This window comes from Colletotrichum lupini, chromosome 3 (genome assembly GCF_023278565.1).
Source record: "Colletotrichum lupini chromosome 3, complete sequence".
In the NCBI taxonomy this organism is placed as follows: Eukaryota; Fungi; Ascomycota; class Sordariomycetes; order Glomerellales; family Glomerellaceae; genus Colletotrichum; species Colletotrichum lupini.
The window spans coordinates 4,595,914-4,619,286 of NC_064676.1; the positions used below are offsets into that span (position 1 = coordinate 4,595,914).

Below are 23,373 nucleotides of genomic sequence, written 5' to 3' on the forward strand. Positions count from 1 at the left end.
AGAACAGCATAAACAAGACTTTTCTTCGACGTCATCATCATTGCCATATCATACCCCTCCAAAAAGGAAAGATGTGCGAAGTCTTCATCTACAAGCACGTCAAGTGCAAATGCGTCTGGGGCGAGATCGCCGTGCAATGCGGCCCCGGCATGGGCTACACGACGTGCGGACAATTCGGCAGCGGCATCGCGAAGAGGCCTCTGCGGCTCCAAATGGCGGACAAGCGGCCGTGTCCGACGCACGACCTGTACGGGCTTTACGACCGCAACCAGGCGCGGGTGATCAAGAAGATCACTCACGGCATCAAGATCGGGGCGGGGCCGAGTAAGCAGGACGCTGGGATCGAGGTCCCCTGCTGCGCTGTCATGTGAAGACGGTGGAAATTTACGGATATCATGAAGGCGCAAAGTACAAAGACGAAAGAGGCACGTGGGAGGGTTGATGTCTGGGTGGATGGAGTTGCCAAGCTGGGTAAGTGAAGCTGGTGACCGGGGGGGAGGCTGAGGCGCAGATGGGTTAGTGCTGGGGCTAACGTGTATTTACCCAGGGCCAAGACGCGATGACGATTCTAGCTGATGGGAATTGAATGGGCCAGGAAGTTTCTCCTGCGTGGTTCGAGTTTGAGACCCGAGGAGAGAAGGCAAGGGCGGAGGGGAAGCGAGCAAAAGAAGAAAAAGCGAAGTTATGGAAGCTGGGCCGTTGGGGTTTTCGGGGTCGGGGTAGCTCTTCCGAAGTCGACTGACTAGGAGCCTTCTGAAGGGGAACAATCAGCAGTAGCATACGCTGGTATCATCTTACTACGGCTCTACTGCGTAGTGATCAGTGATCACTAAGGTGGCAAGCAGCTTTCTCATGTTGACTTGAGTCATGGAATTAACGTTTCTACCGCATAGAGAGGAGTAAAATTGCAGGTCTGAGCTGGTGAATAAGCCCCTAAGAATTTATCAGTCCTCGACGAAAGAGCTGGGAAGAAGAAGCAAGGGCAACCCGAGCCGGTGAAGTCATTCATGGAACATGGATACCCGAAGCAGTGCCGGCCGGACCTGGGAACTGTTTATTTCCCCTCTTTTTGGGCTTCTTTCCAAAAAAAATTACCTACCATCTCCCCACCCTTCTTTCCCCGATTCACCCCACGCTTTCCTGTCTCTCTCTCCCCATGCGGGGAAATGAGAACATCAGACGTTTCTTCGTTCACTTGCTATTGCCTTACTCAATCATTTGTTTTGAGGCTACACCGTTGTTTTCATCCTTCTATTACAACGAGCTGTAAGTCATGTAAGGCACCTTGCGTGATCCAGGAAAACCTTCCTACGATTGGTTTCTTCTCTGTCTTAACACCGGGACGTGTTCCCCTTTCCAAGCCAGACACCCAACGATAATTCCTGCCCCCCAGTCAAGGTTCTCTCCGCTAGTGCCAATTTCTCCGCATGTCGCTGTTTAGACTCAAGATGAAAGGGGTCACATTGTCGAAGGATCCATTGAAGTCGTTCGGGAAGACGTTAGATTGGTAGTCCGACCTCAATGGTCTCCCCCAGAGCTTCCCCACACCCAAGCCATGGATGAATATGTCGGCTTTCCTTTTAGCCTGAATACCATGGTCAACCCCATCCGCTCATCACCGCTGTCGGCCGGTTGCATTGGGAACCCGGGAACCCTTGGAGACTTCGGACTTGACAAGGCCTGGGTTGTGGGAAAAATGATGTTTTCCTGTTCCTGGTCCTGCGAGTCCCGCAGATCTGGGAATCCCACCCCAAGTGCACCGCTCGCGTGTCGATGAACAGACCAGCGCTTCTTCTTATAAGCTCGCGCACCCCCGATCCCACCATGTAACAGGTCTTTTGGAGCAAGTGCTTCTCTCCAACTGGTTCTTCTCGCCAGCAGCACCTCTTTCCACCGACTGCACGTCATGTGGAAGCTTCTTTTCCTTGCCTCTCTCGGCCTCGTTGCCGCAGAGGACGGCCTCGACGGCTGGTTGCGTTACGCTCGCCTACCAGAGTGCAAGTCTTCCGGCGTTGCCGAATCTCTTCCCTCTACCGTCATCGGTCTCAATGCGACAGAAAATGGCCCAATTGCTTCCGCCTTGTCCGAATTGACCAAGGGTTACCAAGGCATCCTCGGTAAAGACGTCTCTATCGGCCAGGACGCCTGTGCTGCTGCTTCCGTTGTCATTGCTACTGTCGACGACTACGTTGCTGCTTGTGGAAGTGAGGGCATTCAAGCGGACCTCATTGAGGATGGCTTCTGGCTTAGCGTCAAGGGTGATGGTGTCAAGATTCTGGGACAGAACGAGAGGGGTGCTCTCTACGGTACTTTTGAGTACCTGAGCCTGTTGGCCCAGGGCAACTTCACCGAGGTGACTTATGCGACAAACCCTTCTGCTCCTGTCAGATGGGCAAACCAATGGGACAACATGGATGGCACAGGAACTCATGGCAGCATTGAGCGTGGTGTAAGCAATCTTCCCTCCTCCTCATTCTCCTCCTCGGACCATCATTGAATGCGAACATGTCTGACTTGAGTAGTACGGAGGTGTTTCCATCTTCTTCGAGAACCTCAAGGTCGTCACCGACATGACCCGCGTCTCCCAGTACGGCCGTCTGCTGGCGTCCGCCAGAATCAACGGTATCATCGTCAACAACGTCAACGCCAATGCCATCCTCCTCTCCCCCGAGAACATGGACGGGTTGAAGAGGATTGCCGACGCTTTCAGGCCATGGGGTGTTCAGGTGGGCATCTCCCTCAACTTCGCCTCACCCCAGACATACGGCAACCTTTCCACTTTCGACCCCCTCGACGAGACTGTCATTGCCTGGTGGGGAAATGTCACCGATGAGCTCTACGCGCGCATTCCCGATATGGCTGGATACCTGGTCAAGGCCAACTCAGAGGGTCAGCCCGGCCCCCTGACCTACAACAGGACGCTGGCAGATGGCGCCAACCTCTTCGCCAAGGAGCTCAAGAACCACGGCTCCAAGAAGGGCATCGTCATGTTCAGGGCCTTTGTCTACGACCATCTCACGCTGAACCAGTCCGATTGGCGCGCTGATCGTGCCAACGCCCAGGTCGAGTTCTTCAAGCACCTCGACGGCCAATTCGATGACAACGTCATTGTCCAGATCAAGTACGGCGCCATTGACTTCCAGGTCCGGGAGCCCGTGTCGCCCCTGTTTGCCAACTTGAAGAACACAAGCATGGCCATCGAGCTGCAGATCTCCCAGGAGTATCTCGGCCAGCAGGATCACTTGGTCTACCTCCCTCCTCTCTGGAAGACGATCCTCGACTTTGATTTGCGCATTGACGGTCAGCCTTCTGTTGTTAGTGACATTCTTTCTGGCAAGCGCCTCAACAGGCCTCTCGGCGGCTACGCTGGTGTCATCAATGTCGGCGCGAACTCGACATGGCTGGGAAGCCATCTGGCTATGTCCAACCTCTACGCCTACGGCAGACTTGCGTGGAGCCCTGCTGACGACGTTGTTGCCATTGTCCAAGACTGGACCCGTCTGACATTCGGTGTTGACCGCAAGATCGTCGACACCATTACCAAGATGTCCATGGAGAGCTGGCCCGCCTACGAGAGCTACAGCGGCAATCTGGGCATCCAGACCTTGACTGATATCCTCTACGCTCACTACGGTCCTAGGTAAGCAAAATTACACCCATCCTTCTTTTCCCCCATGCCTAACTCCAAGTTCAGCCCGCGCAGCCAAGACGGCAACAGTTGGGGCCAGTGGACCAGAGCAGACGGAGACAGCATCGGAATGGACCGTACTGTGAAGAACGGCACGAGGAACGCAGGGCAGTACCCTCCCGAGGTGGCGGTCATGTACGAGGAGATCGAGACGACCCCCGACGACCTGCTCCTCTGGTTCCACCACGTGCCCTATACGCACAAGCTCAAGAGCGGCAAGACGGTCATTCAGCACTTTTACGACGCGCACTACGACGGCTCGGCTACGGCGCAGACATTTGTGCCGCAGTGGGAGTCCCTCAAAGGTCTCATCGACGAGGAGCGCTTCGAGCACGTGCTCTTCAAGCTCAAGTACCAGGCCGGTCATTCCCTCGTCTGGCGCGATTCCATCAACAACTTTTACTGGAATAAGTCGAGCATCCCCGACGAGGCGGGACGCGTGGGCAACTACAAGTACCGCATCGAGGCCGAGCACATGACGCTCGACGGATACAAGGTCGTCGACGTCGACCCCTTTGAGGCGGCGTCGGGTTACAAGGCCATCGTGACGAGCTCCAACACGACGGCCGGAACGGCATCCGCCACGGTCGAGTTCGAGACCGGAACATACACCCTCGCTGTCAATTACTTTGACGTCATTAGAGGAAAGTGCTCGTACGTCGCGTACATCAATGATGTCGTCGTCGGCCAGTGGAGGGGTAACAGCGAGGAGAAGTTGGGCCACTGGCCGTCCGAGTTCTTGGATGGACACTCTGCCATCCGCGTCAACTTCCCTGGCATCAAGGTGACCAAGGGCGATACGCTGAAGATTGTCGGTACGCCTGACGGGCCCGAGGTCGCTCCTTTGGACTATGTCAGCTTCTTACCTGATGGTATTATCGACTAGACATGTTGTTGGATTTTTGAGCAAGCAGACATGATTTTGTAGTCAACATTCAAGATTTATGAATTCTTCATGATTATATATTTACATCTCAATCAAATTGTGTACATTTTGGCAAATCTTCTTGGTAACCGCAAACGCATTGTAATGCAAGTGGGTGATCGTGAATTTGTTCTGTGGTTGGCGTGAGTGATGTGAACCCCACAAATTTCATCCGACAAAGGTATCTTGGATTTTGACCTCATCCCCGAAATTTTCATCTAGCCGTCGTCTCTCGAGGGTCAAACCAGCAGCAAGCGCCCTTCACAAAGCCAAGTACGTAGCAAGTATCAACGAAGTCCTCATAGCGACCTTGTATGCCGAGTCGGCTTCACGGAATTAAGACCCAACACTACTTTGTAAGAATTCATCCACTCACTCTTCATCTCACTGAGACTTACACACCCTCTTAGGCCTCACCCAACATGCTGCCCACACCAGATACCTCCCACGTTCCGTTTGAGCGTGTGTACGAGCCAGCAGAGGACTCGTACCTCCTCCTGGATACCCTCTCAGCCTCGTCAGAAACCTCATTCCTCACATCACGCTTTGGCGGCGAAACATCATCATCATCATCATCAAAGTCAAGACCGGCAGCCCCACTGGTAGTCGAAATCGGCACCGGCTCCGGCGTCGTGATAGCCTTCCTCGCCGCCCACGCAGCAACCCTCTTCGGCACACCCACCGTCCTCACCGCAGGCATCGACCTAAACGGCCACGCCTGCCACGCCACAACCTCCACCGTCCGCCGCGCCGTCGCCGACAACCCGTCCACGGCCTCCCCTCCCTCCCTCTGGCTCGGTGCCTCCCTGGGCGACCTCACGACCCCGCTGCGTCCGGCAAGCGTCGACGTCCTCGTCTTCAACCCGCCCTACGTCCCGTCCCCGGAGCTCCCCGCGCAGTCTTCAGCCACGCTCGTCGCGGACGCCGGCACAAAGACGACGTTTGACGAGGATTCGTATCTGCTTTCGCTGTCGTACGCGGGCGGGCGGGACGGTATGGAGACGACGGATCGGTTGATTGAGGCGCTGCCTGGGGTCTTGAGCGCGAGGGGGTGCGCTTACATTCTGCTGTGTGCGCAGAACAAGCCGGACGAGGTCAAGGGCCGGATTGAAGGGTTCGGGGGCGGGTGGAGGGCTGTCATGGTTGGGGAGAGCGGGAAGAAGGCTGGGTGGGAGAAGTTGCAGATCATTAGGGTGTGGAGGGAGACAGAGATGGAGGAACAGTCTACATAGAAACGTAGGACATAGACAGCTCTTGTATCTTGACATCTTGTTGACCTGTGTACTTCTTCATCTCAGTCGCATACTCGTGCTGGCGAGCCTCATGGCACACTCAGTTGCGAGATCTGTAGTTTCATTTGATGGAATTGTATTCTTTTTATTTCCTAACCACCCTCAACGCCTGAACAGCATCCGGTTGGTCTTGATGTGTAGGGGTGCCCGTCTTTTTTCAAGCTCGAGGCCCGGACTGTAAAATAAAAAAAAAGTTCATCGACGGTCCGTCGTCCCTAAGGGGGTTGGGCATAGATATTTCCCCCTATGAAGAGTTTCTTCATGATTCACGAGTACTATTTCCGTCTTTCTTTCCCTGAGGCAAGCAGGAAACCTTTCTCGGCGCCCATAACAATTGTCGGTGTCGACCCAGTAACAACAGGTGTCGACGGTCGGCCCTCGTCGAAAAAACAGCGTGTCTTCATTTTGTCCCATTAACCCCAGCTCAACCACGTCCGCGACCGCGTCCCCGACCACGGCCTCTTCCTCTGGGGCCGCCTCTTCCTCCGCGGACGGGGCCGCCGCGCTCCGCCTCCTTGCGCGCCTTGTTCTTGGGCTTCGGTTGGTCGTCGATGAGCAGTGTGTCGAGAGGCAGCGAGTCGGGCAGGATAAAGTATCGGATCGTCGAGCCGCGGATGTTCATGGTATCGAGCGAGACGGCGTCCTGGCCCCGCGGTGTCATCTTGACTGTGCGCAGCGCCGTGTTCATCTGCGGCGAGACCGAGGTGATGGTGCCGTGAACGATGGTGCCTGTACGCGTCAGTATGCGGTCTGGCAAACGACATGCAGCGCTTTGCGCATTTTTCTAGAGCCGCAGGACAAAATGACAAGAGTCTACTAACCATTCTTGAGTTCGATTGTCACCGTCTCATTGGCGCATTTCATCAAAAATCTAGTTGTTGGAAGTTCTGGTCAGCTTTATTTTGGCCTCGTTTCACGGCGAGCGACCTTCTGCATCTCTGAGAAGGAGGGCTCAGCACACAAATTAACGGCAGAAGGAAGGGAAAGGGCGATCAATTGCGCGTACCTGACGAGTTTCATTTTAGCGGCGGCGTTCGTGCGTTGAGCGTGTCTTTCGTCAAATGCAAAGACGACTGGATGCGAGACCTCGCGACTGAGGTTGGCAGTTCTGGGTGACGGAAGGCTGAAGCTTCGGAAAAGCTGCTATCCCGTTTCTGGGAAGTGGGTCCACGCTCGAGGTGAGTCTTTGGTCTCAGTCCACGTGACTGGTAGCTTTACTTCTTAACTAGTCAACTTAATGGCGGAAAGTCATAAGCAAATTACACATTAAAGAGCAGCTATCTCTAAGTCCTCTAATCAATGGATCCAGGAAAATGTTCCCGTAACTAAGTCTTTTCCTAATCGTAACGCAGAGATGGCATCAGCCGAGGCTCAGCACAAATCTCTCCACCATCGGCCCCCATTTTGGAAGTTCCCACTCGTGTCTAGATGCTTGAACACGAGCGCTTGCGATCTGGATGTGTAGGCTATCTATCTTTGTCGCTTCAACTTCAATCGATCCTTCCGCGACAATCCTAACTTGGAGATGTTCTTCGAGAAATGGTACGATCTCATCGGGTTCAAGCCCTGAGATAGTTCTCGCCCAGACCATGTGCATCAAGGCCGATGTCAGAGGAACTGTTCCGGACACATGATTGCCTGAACCCATGTTCTTCATCGCAAATACGCTCATTGATCCGACGAGATTCGGTGCAGATGCCCAAGAAGGGGCTTCTTCGGGAACTTCACCTAGGAAGAAATGGATTGCAAACGAGCCATTCAATGCTCCATTCTGAACATGAATATTGGCGACCCATTCGGTGTACATGTCGTCCTCAGTCGCTACTTTGGTCTCAAGGTCAGGGTCTTGTGAAAAGTCTAGCACATGCTTTGAAGTAGTTCCCTTTCGAACTTGGGATAGCGGCCCCCCCTCTCTTTTGGACGCTACTCTCCGTTGCTTCCGGGCCAGACCTGAGGGGCTGGATGAGCCGTATAGTCTGTTGATAGTTGCTATGAGGCGAGCTTGTTCCTCAAACTTGTGGATTCCCAGACTCGGATTCGTTTCTGCGTACGCATATCCGAAGGCCGTAGTGTCTCTGGCCATCGCCGAGTTCCAAAAGGTGCCATTGGCGTCCGCATAGAATGGCTTGAGTTCCGTGAGCCAGTTTTGAACGGTCCCTGACGACATGGTAAAGGAAGGCTCCATTGCGGCTTGAGAAGTGACCCAGGCGGTAGGATACAGAACTTGCCACATGGCGACTATTCGTTCCACCATGGCATGGTGCAAGAAGAACACCGGATCGAATGCCGAATACTGAATGTAATACAGATGGCCGCGGTCGCCCACCAACACGTGCATTGCATCGTGCAAGGCCTCCACTGAGTCGTACTGCGTCTGATTTGACGCCATCCCCCAGAATTTGTTACTAAAGGGTTCAAAGTCCTTGTAATTGGAAAGGAGAGTATAGAGTCGTTGCTGAAGTGCAGGTCTGGCATGCTCGATCGAGTGCGCTATGCTTTGGTTGTCCGTTGTCTCGAAGGGAGCTCTCATTGTCTCTGTCCAATGGGGAAACTTTATTCTATCAGGATTCTACTCTTTGATCAAGTGGGAGCCACTACTTACATCGCCTTGGGAAAACACCTGCGGGTCCAGCGGCCGGAACTTGTAGCTGTATAATGGGTTGGCAATGGTCTGCCATCCGTTAGGGCCATACACTTGAATTGCAGGCTGCTCGAATTCAGACAAGTAGACGCTTTCTCCGAGCGGCGGTGTAGTAGCCCAGTCCCAGTATGGGATTCGGAAGTCTATCGCAGCGGCTTGGTAGTAAGCTCGTTCCGTGGGGTCTGGGAACCACGAGGCAATCATCTGTATGAGTTGAAAGAGAATTTGCTACTACGATGTTAGTCGTTTTGTGGGTGGCGTCACAACTTCATGGGATCTGACCTCGTACAAAGCAAGATATACGCGATGCCACGATGGGAAGAGAATGGACATGTGGGTGCAGTAGCCCCTTTCTTCGCCTCCCGGTACGCCGGGCACGCCGTTCCAGGGGACGAAAGGAACGCCGTGAATACCTGCTGTATATCAGAAAGCTAATCGACGCGATAGTGACCACTCAGTCTTACCTGCGATCTGATACCACGATAGCTGTTCGCTTTGATTCGTAAACTGAAACATGCTTGAAGCAAGGAGGAAGAGATTCCACTTGAAGGGGTTCTCCTTCAACTCTCTGATGTCGGGGCGGTTAGGAATAGTTCCGTTTATGGAAGGCAGCTTGGTGACAATGATTGGATCCTGTGTCTGGCGCTTGACCACTTTGGCCGCTTCGAAGCCATAGTCGTAGGCCGGTGGAGAGGGTATGGCCGCTGCGGCGGTAGCGAGGAACACAAGAGATAGAAGCATGGCGCAACGAAACGCCTTTCCTGCGTCCACTTTTCTGCAGTCGGCTAGCTTAAAGCCAAGAGTATGAGAAGGTTGACAAGGACGATGAATATTAGTGTTCTCGTAGGATGGTGCTGAGACGTGGTAGATGTCAGAGGGTCGAAGTATGGGCTGTCGAGGTCGATCAAAACTTCGGCACAGCCAGATTGCCTTGAATAAGGGAACCAAGTGTGATGATGACAGCAAGATGAGCGTGTTCAAAATTCCGGGATTGTTTGGATGTTGATGAGTGCCAGACTCGACGTCCAAGTTGTGGTGGAGATAGCCTGGCCAAAAGGAATTTTGAAAAGGACGGACCGAAGGACATTTCCGTGCCAATATAGTGCAATTTGGACTGAAGCACACCTTAAGGTAGTCACGGAAGGCAAACAGGATGCGAGTGGCACGCCGCATAGCCGTGGTGGTATGGTGCTTGCGTCATTGAGTTCCTGGTTTCCAACCGCAATCTCTAGATTTGGGAACAGAGTCATTCAGGAAGGTGTCGGGACGAGGTACCTCTGCACGACGTAATCCGAATCTATTAGGGGAAAGAGAGGCGTGAAAACCTAGGCACTGGTGAGAGAAGAAGACTGAGGCGGAAGGCACAGGTTTTCGCCCTTGGTATCTTCCTGCCACAAAACGTGCCGTGCCTTCTTGACCAACTACCATAATGTGACATGGCGTACCTTCTACCAAAGCTCCAAGAAACATCACTATCGTACCTTGTGTAAATTGCTGTCCAATCAAGCACTGGTTGAAGGGTATCTCACATTGATAGCTGAGAAGCAGGGCGCGGTGACACGTCAAGCTAGGTGGAACTGTTCAGACAGAGCGGGAACTCTCAGAACTGATGTTTTTAGGTGGACGAAGCCTGATCGGTATGAAGATTTCACTGACTCAATCTCAAACATCTTGGTTTCCCACGGCGGCTCATGGCATTTCTATATCAAGCCACCCTGAAGGTGAGCTACAACAGCTTCTGTCTTACCTCGGTTTTGGAAAGACCACGAGAAACCACAATCAACAACTTTGGATACCACGAGGCTTCTCAGGTACGTCATGAGTTTGGTCAGCCAAATTTGCGCCATCGTTGACGGAGACGCAGAGAAATCTCTCAGATCTTTGCCGCCAATCGACGGTCAGACTCTGCACAAGGCGGCTGCCGACATTGTGTGTACGATGTGCGTCCAAATGACTGTTTGTTGATTCGGTAACCTACATGAGACAAACGGTTCAGCATCTGATTGTAACCGCTCTACACATGTTGATGTTACGTAGTCCACGCTCACACCATCTATGTCGATTGTCAAACCCCTTCGGAGTTCGGCTTGGAGTCTTGAACGCGAAGCTGAGACTTGATTTAGGGGTTGAATCCAAACATGAGATATTGATAGGGAAACCCATCACTACTCGGCGAGATCCACTCTGACCAGCATTGTGAACCTTTGTCCATTAAGAAGTCATAATGTATGTACAAGGTGGAATACATCTTTTGTCTACCGAAACGCCGTCGATCTAAGCCTCTAAGGTAATGATTTCATGGGCTTCAAAGGGCCCTTGCGAGGCGCATCCTTGGAGTCGATGCGGTACTTCAGCTTGACACCCATAGCTGCCAACTCCACGTCTAGGAACTTGAGCGCACCCGGAACAACGACAACCGTCGTGTTCTCGCCTCCGACCCACTGGTTGCCCTGGCCATCCTCCCAGATCTCTCCCTCTACCTTGGCGGCGCTCTCCGCGTCGCCGGCGTCGAGGCGGGTTGCGCAGTTTCTGCAACGCACTGTCGTGACTTGCTTCTTCTTACCCACAAAAGGTGACACGGTTGGTTGAACTGAGAGGAACGAACCACAGCTTCGGCAGATCCAGGATCGCGTGTAATCGGAACAGTTGAGCAGACGATCCTGCAGCAGGAAGGCCGTACCGTGAGCGAGCAGCGCGTCACGCTCCATCTCTCCCACACGAATACCACCACCACGCTTTCTACCCTTGATGGGCTGGCCGGTTGTCGGTACGACTGGTCCCGTCGTTCTCACTTGGTACTTGTCGTTGACCATGTGACGCAGACGCTGGTAGTAGACGACACCAACGTAAATGTCGGCGGCCAGTTCCTCTCCCGTGATACCAGAGTACATGGGCTCGTTGCCATGGTAATTGTACCCGGCCTTCATCAGCTGATGACCAAAGTAGTCACCGGCGGTGTTCTCCTCGTTGAACTTGAAGGGCGTGCAGTCTTGTGCCAATCCGTGGAGCGCGCCAGCCTTTCCAGCCAGTGACTCGACGAACATACCGATTGTCATACGAGAAGGGAAAGCGTGAGGGTTGATGATAATATCGGGTTGAATACCAGATTCTGAGAAAGGCATATCGACAGCAGGCCATTTCTGGGAAGCGACACCCTTCTGTCCGTGGCGAGAAGAGAACTTGTCACCGATGACCGGGGATCGGGGAACTCTGAGCTTGATGGAGATCGTCTGTGCAGGCTCATTACCCGACTCGCTACCGAGCACACGTAATTCCTCGACAAATGCAGTCTCAGACTCCTTGTACTTTTCATAGTGTGTCTGTCCGTCCAGGTTGATCAGCTTGCCGCTGTAGTCTGCTGACACCGTGTGCCATGCGCAGAGTACATCTCCTTCTTGGACCATGCGTCCAACGTAGGGCAATCCGTCCTCATCAAGCAAGCCACGATAGAATCCCTTGACAAAACCGCCAGGGGCGAAACCGAAGAGCTTGGTGATATTCTTGGTGGCTCGCGTTCTCTGTTCTTCCTTCAGCGTGACCTTCTTCGTCTTGTAGATGGTACCGTGTCCGAATCCTCTTTCGTGTGCCGACTTGTTCAAAATCATGGCGTCGTCCATGTCGTAGCCAGTGTATGAGATAACCGCTACAACGGCGTTGAAGCCGTTGGGGAAGTTGTCGAATCCATAAGCGTTGTGTAGAGGCGATCGTACCACCGGTGTCTGGCCACTCTGAATTCTGTACATCTTGTTGTCCGTGCGGTGCCGAAGAGCCGTTGCCGATGTTCCCATGGTTTGCTTACCCATCTGACATTGGTACATGTTTCTGGGGGACTGGTTGAAGTCTGAGAAGGGCGTCATGTTGGCAAGAATGGAGAGCATGTTGGTAGGAGTTTCTTCCACGTGCGTCGACTCGCCTGACACGATTTCGTTCTCAACAACGGCGATAGACATGTAGGGTTGCTCGTAAGGCCCCACAAAGTCCACCTTATCAAGAGGAAGATACTTCACGGGTCTGACCATACGCGCAGGCGCAGAAGACAAGTAGATACCAGGGTATGAACCGCCGTTTGAAGGCGGGACGTATCCAATTTCCAGTTGGAGAGGAACGCCGTGAGTGCCCTCCACCTTCCAGAAACGGAGAGTGTCTGCAATTCTGAGAGATTCGCGAGGTGTGCAGAAGCCGATGAGCTTGCCATCAAGCATGATGACAACGCTTTCATCTGTAGCCGCAGAAGACGTCTCCACAGCTCCCAACTCCGCCACAAGGCCAGGGATCTTGGAGGCGTCGACGGACTCGGTCATGATCTTACACTTGTGAGCCAGATGGTTAAGCAAACCGCAAGGCGAACCATCAGGAGTGTGTACGGGGCACAGAAAACCCCAAGACTCGGGCAACAGCTTTCGGACCGTTGTCGTCTTCAACTCGGCGAAGAAGGCACCTCTGTGAATCATTCGGAAGTGACTGATGAAACGGAGAAAGTTGAGCTTTTCCGCAACAACTGTGAAACCGGCTGTCTGCTGCAAATCAAGACCAGAAGGACTGGTCAGATTACCTGTGGAAAGGAAATATTCCAGGCCGTTTCCAAGGTTCTCATTGGCGTGTCTGAAGATATTGGCAGGGAACTCCTTGGCGAAGTCCTGCGATGTGAAGGGGGTGGCCGGGTGCTTTCTGGTCCATTCGCGGAGAGACAATCTGACAGCAGTCGACAGGAACTCTTCAAGGCGCTCCTTGATGATCATGCCGTACAGGAAACCGCCAAGAAGGACCTCCTGGTTTTGGACAGCATCAGGGTTGTCGACGGCGCAGTCGCCTGCCACGAGAGCATACAGCTTTCTGATCATGAACAACAGCATCTTGAACTTATCATTGTCCTGCTTCTCGGTGACGTTGATGTTACCAAGGTGAACAAGAACAACCTTGCGCAGGAACTCGGTGCCGACATCGTAGTTGGACATGGTGTCGGGTACACCCATCACCACGCGGAACTTCTCTCCCAGGTAGGCTCTCGTCTCGGTCTTGCTGTAGAGTCCGTATGACTTGTAGGTTCGGAGCAGCAGCTCGACACGGTCCGTCAAGAAACTGTTCTTGGCCGACTTCGTGTTGGAGAGACCAATCAGTCCTTCGAAGATGTCGCGATCGTTTGTGTCGACGAGAGCCTTAAGAACCATCATGACCGGTACAAGGTACTCATTCTTCTTCCAGGAGAAGCGGAACGTCATGTTTCCGTCACTCAGGTAGTGCAAAACGTTGGTCTGAGATGTCTCATCTGGTCTGACGGACCGGACGATGATACCATACGGGGTGTAGCCTTGGCCTCGGTTTTGGAAACTCGGTCGGTTGATCGCCATGGGGAAATTCCTTCGGTTGACTTGCAGCAGTCGAATAATCTTCTCGATACCGTTTACGATGAAGTAACCGCCCAGTTCTTCGGATTCCTCCTTTCTTTGCACCAACTGAGCCGGAGAGTTGCCCTCCAAGTGACATCTGTTGGACTGCCAATCCCCCATTAGCACCCCGCCGTCAGGTTTGCAATTGGTGTACAAAAGCACTTACCTTGACCATAATTGGCACCTGTCCAAGCTCGCGCACAAATTCTTTCGGATCACCACCATTGACCCTGTACTCGAAGGTGGCGGATAGCCTGCCTCGGTACGTCGAATGACGCTCTCTGCATTCGGAGGGCAGGATTTCACGATTCCTGGCGAACTTGTTGGAGGGGGGTAGCTGGGACTTTTGCAGCGCTACACTCTTGATCCGTACGGACAGGCGGTTCATGCCTTCGAGGCCCGCCCTGTCGTCGCCATCAAGATACGTCTTTGTGCCAATATCCTCTATGCCTCGAGCGAGGAGGCTCTTGTCGTCACTTGTGAACAAGGCATTGAAGGAGTCGATGTGAGGGCTCACAGCCTCTTGCAGGGCAGGATAGGCCGTGTGATCCTTCGGGGGGTTGCGAAAAAGGTTCTCGCGACGAACGGTATTGTATTGGTGATCCCACTCGGTGCTTGTCGCTGATGGCGCCATGTTCGCTCTCTCGTTCGCTTGCCTGCGACTGCGATTGTTAGCTTAAGTCTTGACTTCTTCCCTAGTGAATAATGGCTGGCTCACGGGGGACTATGTCATGTGGATTGGCAATATCAAGGACTGGTCTCCCTGGGCAAGACAAACGCGACAGAGACAAGGAGGGCGAAAATGTAAACTTCTTCCTACTGCACCGGGTTTCTGGATCGCAGAGGGTTGGGATGCGACAGTCGGGTCTTCGGTGAAAACAAAAAAATAATTATGGAGATTGGAGCGGAAAAAATTGCATCGTCCAATCATGGCGCGGCATCGTCGAAAGTGCAGGCCGTTATCCAAGACAGTGCGAGGACGTTGCTTTATCTGAGGTGCGGGGCCCTGATCTTGAAATGCTCGTCCGGAATGGAGGGCCCGCGTAGACGGAACCCCACTGTCGCGGGATTGTGCACCGGGGACTGAGATGCTCTCGGCGTTCCGATTATGAAAGGCGCCCGATATCCACGGAGACCGACCCACTCTTGTCCGTACGCCAGCCTCCATCTCAGACACGGCCTTGCTCTACTTTCTCATCTTGTGGATGCCGAAGTTGATTAGTCGTAGAGAAGGGATATTGCGTGTCCTGCAGCTTTCTTGACTGTGACACCAATGGTTCGTAACCTCTAATCTGTCACGAAATTTCAGTCACATTTGACTGGACCCGGTTGGTCACTCAACGTGATGTGAACCCGACAGCTGGGAATGGCAGGCGGAAGTGGACGCGTCAATGGTTGGTGGCTGTCATCGCCCGGGTTCGCTGACGGAACTCTGCTCTATTCGTCTGATGATCGAGATGGTACATTGGGTTGGCGGCAGCGCCATGCCGCAATGAACTTGAGTGGTCATACTAAGTCGAATCAGCACAGCAAATTCTGACATAGGATTGTAGAACCCATCCATCCAGGGAAACCTTTCAGCAAGACGGAAATTTCCAGCCCGAAGTGGGATCCGTCAGGCAAGGTAAGCAACCTTCACTGGGCAGCCTAAGGTGTAACAGTTCTCCGCACTAATTGGAAGGTAGGGTAGCAGAGAGGTGAAGTGAGGTAGGTGAGGTGAGGTAAGGTCAAGTCAGGCCAGGCCTTTAGGCGTAAAGTGGTCATGCCGCACCACCGAAATCGTTGGTTCTCACCAATACTCGCGGTGGATGGGTACCCTCCCCGCCGAATCTAGATTTCGGGAGTCTCCTAAGAATGCAACTAGCAAAGGAAGACTCCTAATTAGTAGGAATTACAGCGAGCAGCTGGCGACTTGCAGCCCAATCTACACTACATGGGGCCCGATTCACCGAGGCTAGGAGCTAAGGCATCTCCATGGACATTCTACGTGAGATAACCCCCACCGAGGTCCTCGCGATACATACTTCTCGCTCTCACTCTGTGTAAGGTAGTCCACGGTCTCCGCGACTCCGCATCCGTCATGAGATGATGACAGGGTGATGCCCGGAGGATGCATAACATATGCTGCCGCCCTTGCCTCTTGGCCTCTGCCTGTCTCACCTGCCAAGCCCCTGTCCTCTCCAGCTTTTGGTCAAGGTTCCGTACTTACGCAGTAATATCTCTCCATCTACCTCACACCTCACTAAGCACACCAAGGTAACTGAGGGCAATGAACAGTACCAACACCTACTGCTTGTGTAATGACACCACCTTAGCTCGGAAGAGAATATCGCAGACATCAATTACGATTTTCTTCTGTCCTGTAGTAGGGAGTTCTCTCGAGCCTTGGTCGTCAGATCACCCAGCCAGCTCAGCGCATTTGTTCTGCCAGACTATTCACAAACGAATGGGCAAGTTCCCTTCTTCTCCCCCGCCTACATCCTCTATTCTCATAGTCCCTTCCACGCCCACTGACAACGGAATCTAGAGAAGCGTAGAAAGTAAGGCAAGGTAGAGAAAACGGAGATTATTTCATCTTACCTAAGGTAAGGTAGGTAAGGTAAGTAAGTACCATTCCTTAGCTTAATAAGTGCCGCACCTTCCATTGGGCGTAAGACTGAAGCGACTTACTGCCTTCCTTGCCTCAACCTTCCCTCCCGTACCGGGCATACTAACCCCCAGCCGTGGAAGGTACATCTTACGGAAAAGGCTCCTGCCTTCCATGAATATAATTGGGTTGTCTGCGGCTTTTGTCGCCCGCGTGCTTGCCTGCCTGGAGAAAGAGCCCAGCCTGCCTTACGGTCCATCCCTTTCATTACCTTACCTTACTTCACCTAGTTTACGGCCATTCCCTGACCATGCGCCGTTGTTGCTAAATACTCCCGATCTGCATCCTGCTTTCCTAGCAAACTCGAGGCTTCCATCTCATTGCTTTCTGTTCATCCAGCCCGGTCCGCCTTTCACTCAGCTCGCGCCATCGAAATACCCATTCGGCTACCTCTCAAGGTCGAGCCTGCATAAATTCTTCGTCCCGCTTGCAGAACCCTACCCAACCTCCGTTGCTGGGGATCTTCCAAAAGGAAAAAAAAAGGTAGCCACCAACAAACGCCTTTGTCGGCGAGCCGCCCGTTTCTCGCCTCGCCTCTCATCACAGTCACAACGTCATTAGACGCCCAACGTCGACGACCATTCTCCCCTCTCCGAGCACCGTCCTGCTTCGGCCCGCACGCAGTCAGCCCTCGCAGGTTGCTTGACGGGGATTGCCAGACAGATCTGGAGTTGTGCCGCCTGCAACAATCTGGGTTCTCACGCGCCCTTCATCCTTCCTCTCACCTTCCCCTTGTCGACATATCTTTCTTCATTGGGGAATCTATCTACCATCTACTCATCTACCCGCTACCCATCCACCCGCAAACGCGACCACCTGAGCAATCTTACCTTGCACACCTTACCTTACCCTGAGGCCGACTAAACAACATCCGAGGTGGAAAGCCAGCCTTCGCGCCCACCGCATCAATTCGGGGCCTCCTTTATTAGCCTTGGAAGTCTGCATGTCTTGGCCTTACTTTGGACACCACGGTTCGAATCGCTGCAACCCTTCAACCTAAGCCGGCTAAGACCGACTTGGCCCACCCATATCGGGTTCTGGTGACTTCCAGGACGTCTAGGCTATCGCGCCTCGTCGCCGTCTACCTCTGCCTACCTTAGCCGTTCGCCCACCGGATTACAAGCACCATTAATTTCAACCATACGTCACATCCCCTTCATTTGACATTGGCATCCGGGAGCAGATCCACGAGCTTTCACACCAGGTCACGGAAGCGTACTTTAGTCAAGTCATCCACTTCTGCGAAAGAGATTCATCATAGTCGGATCGAGCGCCGTGGTATTGAACAACCGCCTCGTAGGCTGGTCCTTGTCGAAAATCACCCTTCGCCGCCGCCGCCACGTTCGCATCTCATCCCTGCTACCGCTGCCGTTGCTGTCGTCAGTGGATTGACTTCCATGCCGCTGCCGCACATAACGTACTGCAAAGGCACTCACACCCGAAATCAGGTGCACCGGCACCCGGTTGACCTACAATTTCGTCCCTGATCGCAGCCCTTTCTCGCGCCTATCGTGGAGAGATCCACATGATCCGGTAGAAGCAAACGAATGAAACCCTAGTCGTTGATCTTGTAACCGCTGCAGACCCTGTCAACGCGGTTATTCCCAGTCGTCTTTTCATCCCCAACCGCCAATTCTTGCGACTCCAAATTCGGCACTGTTCATCCTACAGCTTGTGCCCCTCCCCTCCCGACCCCGGTCCCCCGACCCCAAGCTTGAGCCGGATCCAGGGTACTCAGTCACTTCCACGACCCATCAACCCTCGCCATCCCGTCTTTCTCTGGTGGGGACCTACTATACCTTACCTTACCTCACAGGCTGCTCGAGGTACCTCTTCCGGCCCCAAAGGGACAGACCAGGCCAGGCCAAGCGTCACCTGCGCTCTTCTTTTCTGGTTCCCGCCCGCCGCCTGCACTGTCTGCACCTGCATCTGCGCCGCAACTTGCTCCCAGTTCCAGTGTCGTCGCCCGCCAACGAGAAACCAGCGACGCCCATCGAGCCTCTCTCTCTCTGTCTCTCCCGCCCCCATCATCGCACAGAGCAGAGCAGCAACCTGTGCCGCCATCTCCCACGTCGATGCCAGCGACATTTGACTTGCGACATTTGGTCGGTTACCACGGGTCATACGAGACATTTTTATTTCCAATTTTTAAAGGCGTCTGAGCGCATCGAATACTTAAGCATCCAAATCACAACTCCGCACCCGTCCTTCATCCCTCTCCGTCTCTCACCGTATCGACGTCTCTTCCGAACGAAATAGTAATCGCCGCGCCACCGACCTTTCTCCGTTGCGCAACATCTATTGCCGTTGCGCTGTATCCGGATCCAAGATCAACACACGTTGGCGACACCTCTTTTGGCCACCTACGCATCCTATACTACCTCCTCCACACCAGCGCATCGCGCTCATTATACACCACCACCATGGCGGGGCTTTTCCGGAAAGTGTACGACTGGCTGTTGAGGACGTTCTGGTGAGTGCACTTTGCTTCCCGCGATGAACAGCGGGGGTGATTTTCAGCGATGGACGGCCCGCGCGCTCTGACCTTACCCCGCCGCGCCCACTTTGCCCTTACCCTCGATCCTCGGGGATGGTATCTTGAACTTGAGCTGACTTGCGACGACAGGGCGACAGAGATGGATGTGACGATGATCGGTCTCCAAAATGCGGGTAAGACGTCTCTGCTCCGCGTCCTCGCAGTAAGTGAATCTTTTCCTACATTGTCAAGTTTTCCCTCGCACCAAAGCCGTTCGCACGCTGACATTTACACTTGTAGGGCGGCGAGTTCACCATCGAGTAAGCGACCTCCGTTTCTTCTTCACCCCTCAGAACTGCCTACTGTACCATCTCTGGTGTAATCGGTCTCGGCTAGCGGCATCTTCGGCTAACTGATATCTTGTGTAGCTCGATCCCGACGGTCGGATTCAACATGAAGCGGGTGCAACGAGGACACGTTACACTGAAATGTTGGGATATTGGTGGCCAGCCCCGATTTCGAACGATGTGGGAAAGATACTGCCGTGGCGTCAACGCTATCGTCTTCATCGTCGATATCGCTGATATGGACTTGCTACAGCAAGCTCGGGAGGAGCTTCATGCTCTCATGGACCAAGCTTCTCTGAGAGAAATCCCACTCCTTGTTTTGGGAAACAAATCGGACCTCCCGCAGAAGTTATCGGTGGACGAGCTGATCGATGCGCTTGACCTCAAGTCCATAGGCCACCGCGAGGTTTGCTGCTACGGCATCAGTGCCAAGGAGGAGACCAACTTGGACGCTGTGCTACAGTGGCTGATGAAGTGGGCGAACAGGTGATGCGTAATACTGACGCGCGTTGGATGCCTCGATCCGCCGCGTTCCCAGTTGTCCCGCCCTGCCGTTCCTTCTCGATCGTATTCCCTCTGGGCTTGCGGGCTAGTGGATTCGAAAGGGCAATACTATTACTGAAGACGAGGGGGTTTTATGCGGCATGGTGTTCGTTGTCGAGACGTCGTTGTGTCGAAATTGTCCGCCAAATCACGGATCTTCTGACGTTGTTAGTTGGTCTGCGACAGCATTAGCAGCAGTAAGCGTGCCAAGTCCCCCATGGCGTTTTCACCATGTCCCATATATCGGAGCGGGAGGGAAGGGGACTGTTTTCAAGCGATAATTTGGACGGCATGTCTGGAAGCAGGGCGCTTGCCTTTGATTTTGAAGTTAGCACGCCGGAATTTCCAGTCATTTAAAGGTCATCCAACCTAGAAATGCTGGTACGCGGCACCGCTCAAGCGAGAAATAGCAACGTAGAAAGGAGCAGAGCGGGGTATAAGTGGGTGGCCATGACGATGCTACGAAAGTAGACGAATGAATATCATGACTGATGTACGATCGCTTAATCTCCTATCCATGTTTGATTTGTATGAGGTTTTCGCTGCCACACCAAAGCTCTGCGTATATGAAGAGGGTGAGGCGCTTCACCATAAAATCGACATGAGCTGGTCTGACACACAGCACCGGTGTGTGGTGGTGTTGAGAGGGAGTGAAGTACAAGAATTGAGAGCTAGGAGAGGGGTAGACGACAGAAGAGAGAGAAACCAAAGTAGAGAAGGTGGGATGTCTCGAGAAGAAAAGTAAAGAGAGGAAAGAGAGGGGTCAAAAGAGAAAGGAAAAAGATATCAAGTTTTTTTGTCAGTCTCTATTTTCTCTCTCTTTCTCGTTCAGCAGTGGCAGTCTTGCTCTCTCTTATTGTCATTCCCTTTTGCGCAGCACACAGACCAGAGACTGCCAGCGCATCGCGCATCAATGCATCGGTTTCCATCTGCTGCTGGCGCGACGTGATTGGTCCGCCAACCGACGCTTCCGCACCCCTTTGCTGCAGGGCCCATGGGGTGAAGGACGGAGAGGAGGAGGGGTGATTTGATGCCCGTTACGCTGAGGTGCTCTCTTGTCTCTTGCGTTGTGTCTTCAATGTCTCGGAGGTTCGGGAGAGAGAGTGAGGAATGTGAAGTTGAAGACGTAAGGAAACCCGAGTAAGGTAGATTAGGCAAGTTGAGTAAAGGAGAAGACGGGTTGAAAAATAAACGAGAGCTGAAACTAAAATGTGCCCTCTATTAACGACGTATTTGGGGGGGAGGGCAAGAAAATCCCCCTCCCGCAGGACCCATTCAAGGAGCGATGCCACGATGTGTTAGCCAGGGATGGCCTGGTGATGCTTGGGACGCTAGAGGTGGCAGAAGTGCCAAGCGGACAGGACAGCTTGCTTGCCATCGTCAACCCCACACTCACTGACTGGGCACCGGTTCACTCGCTCACTCTTGGTCACCTTGGCTATTTGCTTTGGATATCTGGGAAGGCAAGAATAATCTCCTGCCTTTTGATTTGACTCATTTCACCTCACTCATCTTCTTAAATTCACAGTGAGCGAGTGAGTTAGTGTATGGCATTCGGTGAGCCCATGGCTATTGTCACGTAAGGTGAATATGGAATGTGGAACTCATGTACCCGCTGAAATACTCATTGCTCGCTCGCTCATTCGATGTAATCCAGATCACCGCAATACATCTTTATCGAGGAGCTGGAATGCCTCTCACACCATCCACAAGGCAATGCGGCACGAGCATGAGTGTTGAGAATGTATTGTACAGGGCGTTAAATTCTTCTAGTGCTCGAAAGGGCTTGCCAGGTGCCCTCCCTTTTGGATTCGCCGTCCCTCCCTCCAGGAAAAGACGACGATGCGATTCCTTCATGTAAGCAGTAACTCCATGCTAATGTGCCCAATTAAAACAAAATAGACAATGACAAACTTGACCAAAGAAGCAAGAGACGGGAGTTCAGGACGGTCATGGGTAGTCGGTAAACCCAGCTGAAGGCCCATCCCTATTTACCATATAACCAAACTTTTCCGGCTCATCCAGCAGAATACTCGGCATATCTGTATTATTTTCGAGACGCACAAATTGGTCAACGTCTCGGCCCCAAAGGTCTTTTCCGTTCCTAATGGCGTCCGCTATACGGTCCTTGTTTCGAAACCTCTCGCCATTCATCCACTCGTGGGAGAAGGACGACATCTTGGTGAGGAACTCATCGACAGTGGCGAAGCAGCTAGAGCAGTGCCAGCAGGCGTTCCCGAGATTCGCCTTCTCGAGGTCGTAAAGCGGCTTGAAGCCCCCGTCTCCCATTCGGAGGTTCGCCGGCAGGAGCGTGCGTGAGCCCTGGTAGTAAGTGGCTTGCGGGTGTTCCCACTCAGGTCCCGTGTGGAGGAACTGGAAACTGTAATAGTAAAACCGGCTACGCAAGGTGAGGCGACGGGGGAATTGGCACGTTCGCAGTAGCAATAGTGTCTCCGGTCGAGCAATCTCGTCAACGTCGGCGACGAGGATAACGTCCCCGTACACCGGAGCCTGCTTTCCGACGAGCCTAGGCAACACTTGGGTGTACATGGCGTTGCGCTGTAAGTCTTCGTAGTCCCACGACCTTCTCGGATTGAAATCTGACGGGAATTCGAGCTCGTGGTAGATGAGCTTGTCATGGTAAGGCTTGAACCGGTCCCAGTTCTCCTTGATCGTGAGCGGCTTGGGCCTGCCTGTAAAAGTCTTTGGAGACTCAACGATGACAAAGTAGTCAACGTAGTTGTAGGTAGAGTTCAAGCGTATTTCCATCCAGTCGAGCTCTGTGTTGACCATGAACAGGTCGTATACCTTTCGCTGGCCAGTCTCTGACTGGGGAGTGAAGACGGGGTAACCGTGGTGCTTGCAAAACTTGGCAGCAGCATCGGAGGAGTAGAAGCCATGATGGTCGCTCTTGTTACCGAAATTGAGACCGCCCTTGGGAAGCTTAAGGGACAGGTCGAGGTTCGATATGCGATGGTCGAATCTGTCAAGTGCAGGATGTTGGCTAAAGTACAAAATGAGGCAGATCGTTATCGCCAACAAGAGTTTCAGGATGACAGGAAAGCCAATGTGCCATTGAAGAACCATGGTGTCGATGGGTTAGGTGTTGACTGACAGATGGCGACCTGAGTAGGAAGGGGAGATGTTCTGGTCTTGAATTGTGGCGGCGAGGCCGTTTCGTTTCACCTCTCAAAACAAAGTCTGGTGACCGGGTTTGAGATACGGCGAATGCAGCCTCCACCCTAGGCTGGTGTTACTGGTAGAAGCGTGAAAGGAAATCCTAGCCGGAAGGCAGTGTGAGGAACACAGGCTTTGCAGAGCTGCTCAGATGAGAGCATCCGGGCCACGGATCGTTTGATGGCGGGAACAGCCTTGTCGCATATTTTCAGAACTGGGGAAGTGTGAAAACCCCAGGATACCAGGGGAA

General features: G+C 53.2%; 8 protein-coding genes across 8 annotated transcripts; 4 read left to right on the forward strand and 4 right to left on the reverse strand.

Moving 5' to 3' along the window:
• Positions 1-71: 71 nt before the first annotated feature.
• CLUP02_06143 (uncharacterized protein) lies at positions 72-371 on the forward strand (the record flags this gene model as incomplete). The annotated part of the gene is made up of 1 exon (XM_049285146.1): positions 72-371. One exon carries the CDS (start codon positions 72-74, stop codon positions 369-371), a length of 300 nt encoding a protein of 99 aa, XP_049142289.1.
• A 785-nt stretch (positions 372-1,156) lies between these two features.
• On the forward strand, positions 1,157-5,845 carry CLUP02_06144 (alpha-glucuronidase A; the record flags this gene model as incomplete). The annotated part of the gene is made up of 9 exons (XM_049285147.1): positions 1,157-1,266; positions 1,362-1,398; positions 1,442-1,767; positions 1,834-2,449; positions 2,523-3,640; positions 3,695-4,541; positions 4,617-4,724; positions 4,795-4,908; positions 5,024-5,845. 9 exons carry the CDS (start codon positions 1,157-1,159, stop codon positions 5,843-5,845), a joined length of 4,098 nt encoding a protein of 1,365 aa, XP_049142290.1.
• A 484-nt stretch (positions 5,846-6,329) lies between these two features.
• Positions 6,330-9,287, reverse strand: CLUP02_06145 (uncharacterized protein; the record flags this gene model as incomplete). Its single annotated transcript, XM_049285148.1, has 7 exons — positions 6,330-6,634; positions 6,727-6,776; positions 6,912-7,045; positions 7,452-8,279; positions 8,508-8,750; positions 8,829-8,959; positions 9,011-9,287. 7 exons carry the CDS (start codon positions 9,285-9,287, stop codon positions 6,330-6,332), a joined length of 1,968 nt encoding a protein of 655 aa, XP_049142291.1.
• A 163-nt stretch (positions 9,288-9,450) lies between these two features.
• Positions 9,451-9,633, reverse strand: CLUP02_06146 (uncharacterized protein; the record flags this gene model as incomplete). Its single annotated transcript, XM_049285149.1, has 1 exon — positions 9,451-9,633. The coding sequence occupies one exon, from the start codon at positions 9,631-9,633 to the stop codon at positions 9,451-9,453; it is 183 nt and encodes a 60-aa protein (XP_049142292.1).
• Positions 9,634-10,828: 1,195 nt separating this feature from the next.
• On the reverse strand, positions 10,829-14,666 carry CLUP02_06147 (DNA-directed RNA polymerase I subunit RPA2; the record flags this gene model as incomplete). The annotated part of the gene is made up of 3 exons (XM_049285150.1): positions 10,829-14,038; positions 14,100-14,595; positions 14,659-14,666. 3 exons carry the CDS (start codon positions 14,664-14,666, stop codon positions 10,829-10,831), a joined length of 3,714 nt encoding a protein of 1,237 aa, XP_049142293.1.
• A 633-nt stretch (positions 14,667-15,299) lies between these two features.
• Positions 15,300-17,444, forward strand: CLUP02_06148 (uncharacterized protein; the record flags this gene model as incomplete). Its single annotated transcript, XM_049285151.1, has 9 exons — positions 15,300-15,393; positions 15,487-15,557; positions 15,852-15,920; positions 15,985-16,010; positions 16,102-16,230; positions 16,300-16,427; positions 16,461-16,473; positions 16,589-17,063; positions 17,142-17,444. The coding sequence occupies 9 exons, from the start codon at positions 15,300-15,302 to the stop codon at positions 17,442-17,444; spliced, it is 1,308 nt and encodes a 435-aa protein (XP_049142294.1).
• Positions 17,445-17,523: 79 nt separating this feature from the next.
• On the forward strand, positions 17,524-19,996 carry CLUP02_06149 (ADP-ribosylation factor family protein; the record flags this gene model as incomplete). Its single annotated transcript, XM_049285152.1, has 10 exons — positions 17,524-17,551; positions 17,632-17,724; positions 17,829-18,028; positions 18,118-18,362; positions 18,397-18,685; positions 18,761-19,053; positions 19,207-19,279; positions 19,357-19,376; positions 19,485-19,889; positions 19,942-19,996. 10 exons carry the CDS (start codon positions 17,524-17,526, stop codon positions 19,994-19,996), a joined length of 1,701 nt encoding a protein of 566 aa, XP_049142295.1.
• A 1,900-nt stretch (positions 19,997-21,896) lies between these two features.
• On the reverse strand, positions 21,897-23,033 carry CLUP02_06150 (glycosyltransferase family 17; the record flags this gene model as incomplete). The annotated part of the gene is made up of 1 exon (XM_049285153.1): positions 21,897-23,033. The coding sequence occupies one exon, from the start codon at positions 23,031-23,033 to the stop codon at positions 21,897-21,899; it is 1,137 nt and encodes a 378-aa protein (XP_049142296.1).
• Between the last annotated feature and the right edge of the window lie 340 nt (positions 23,034-23,373).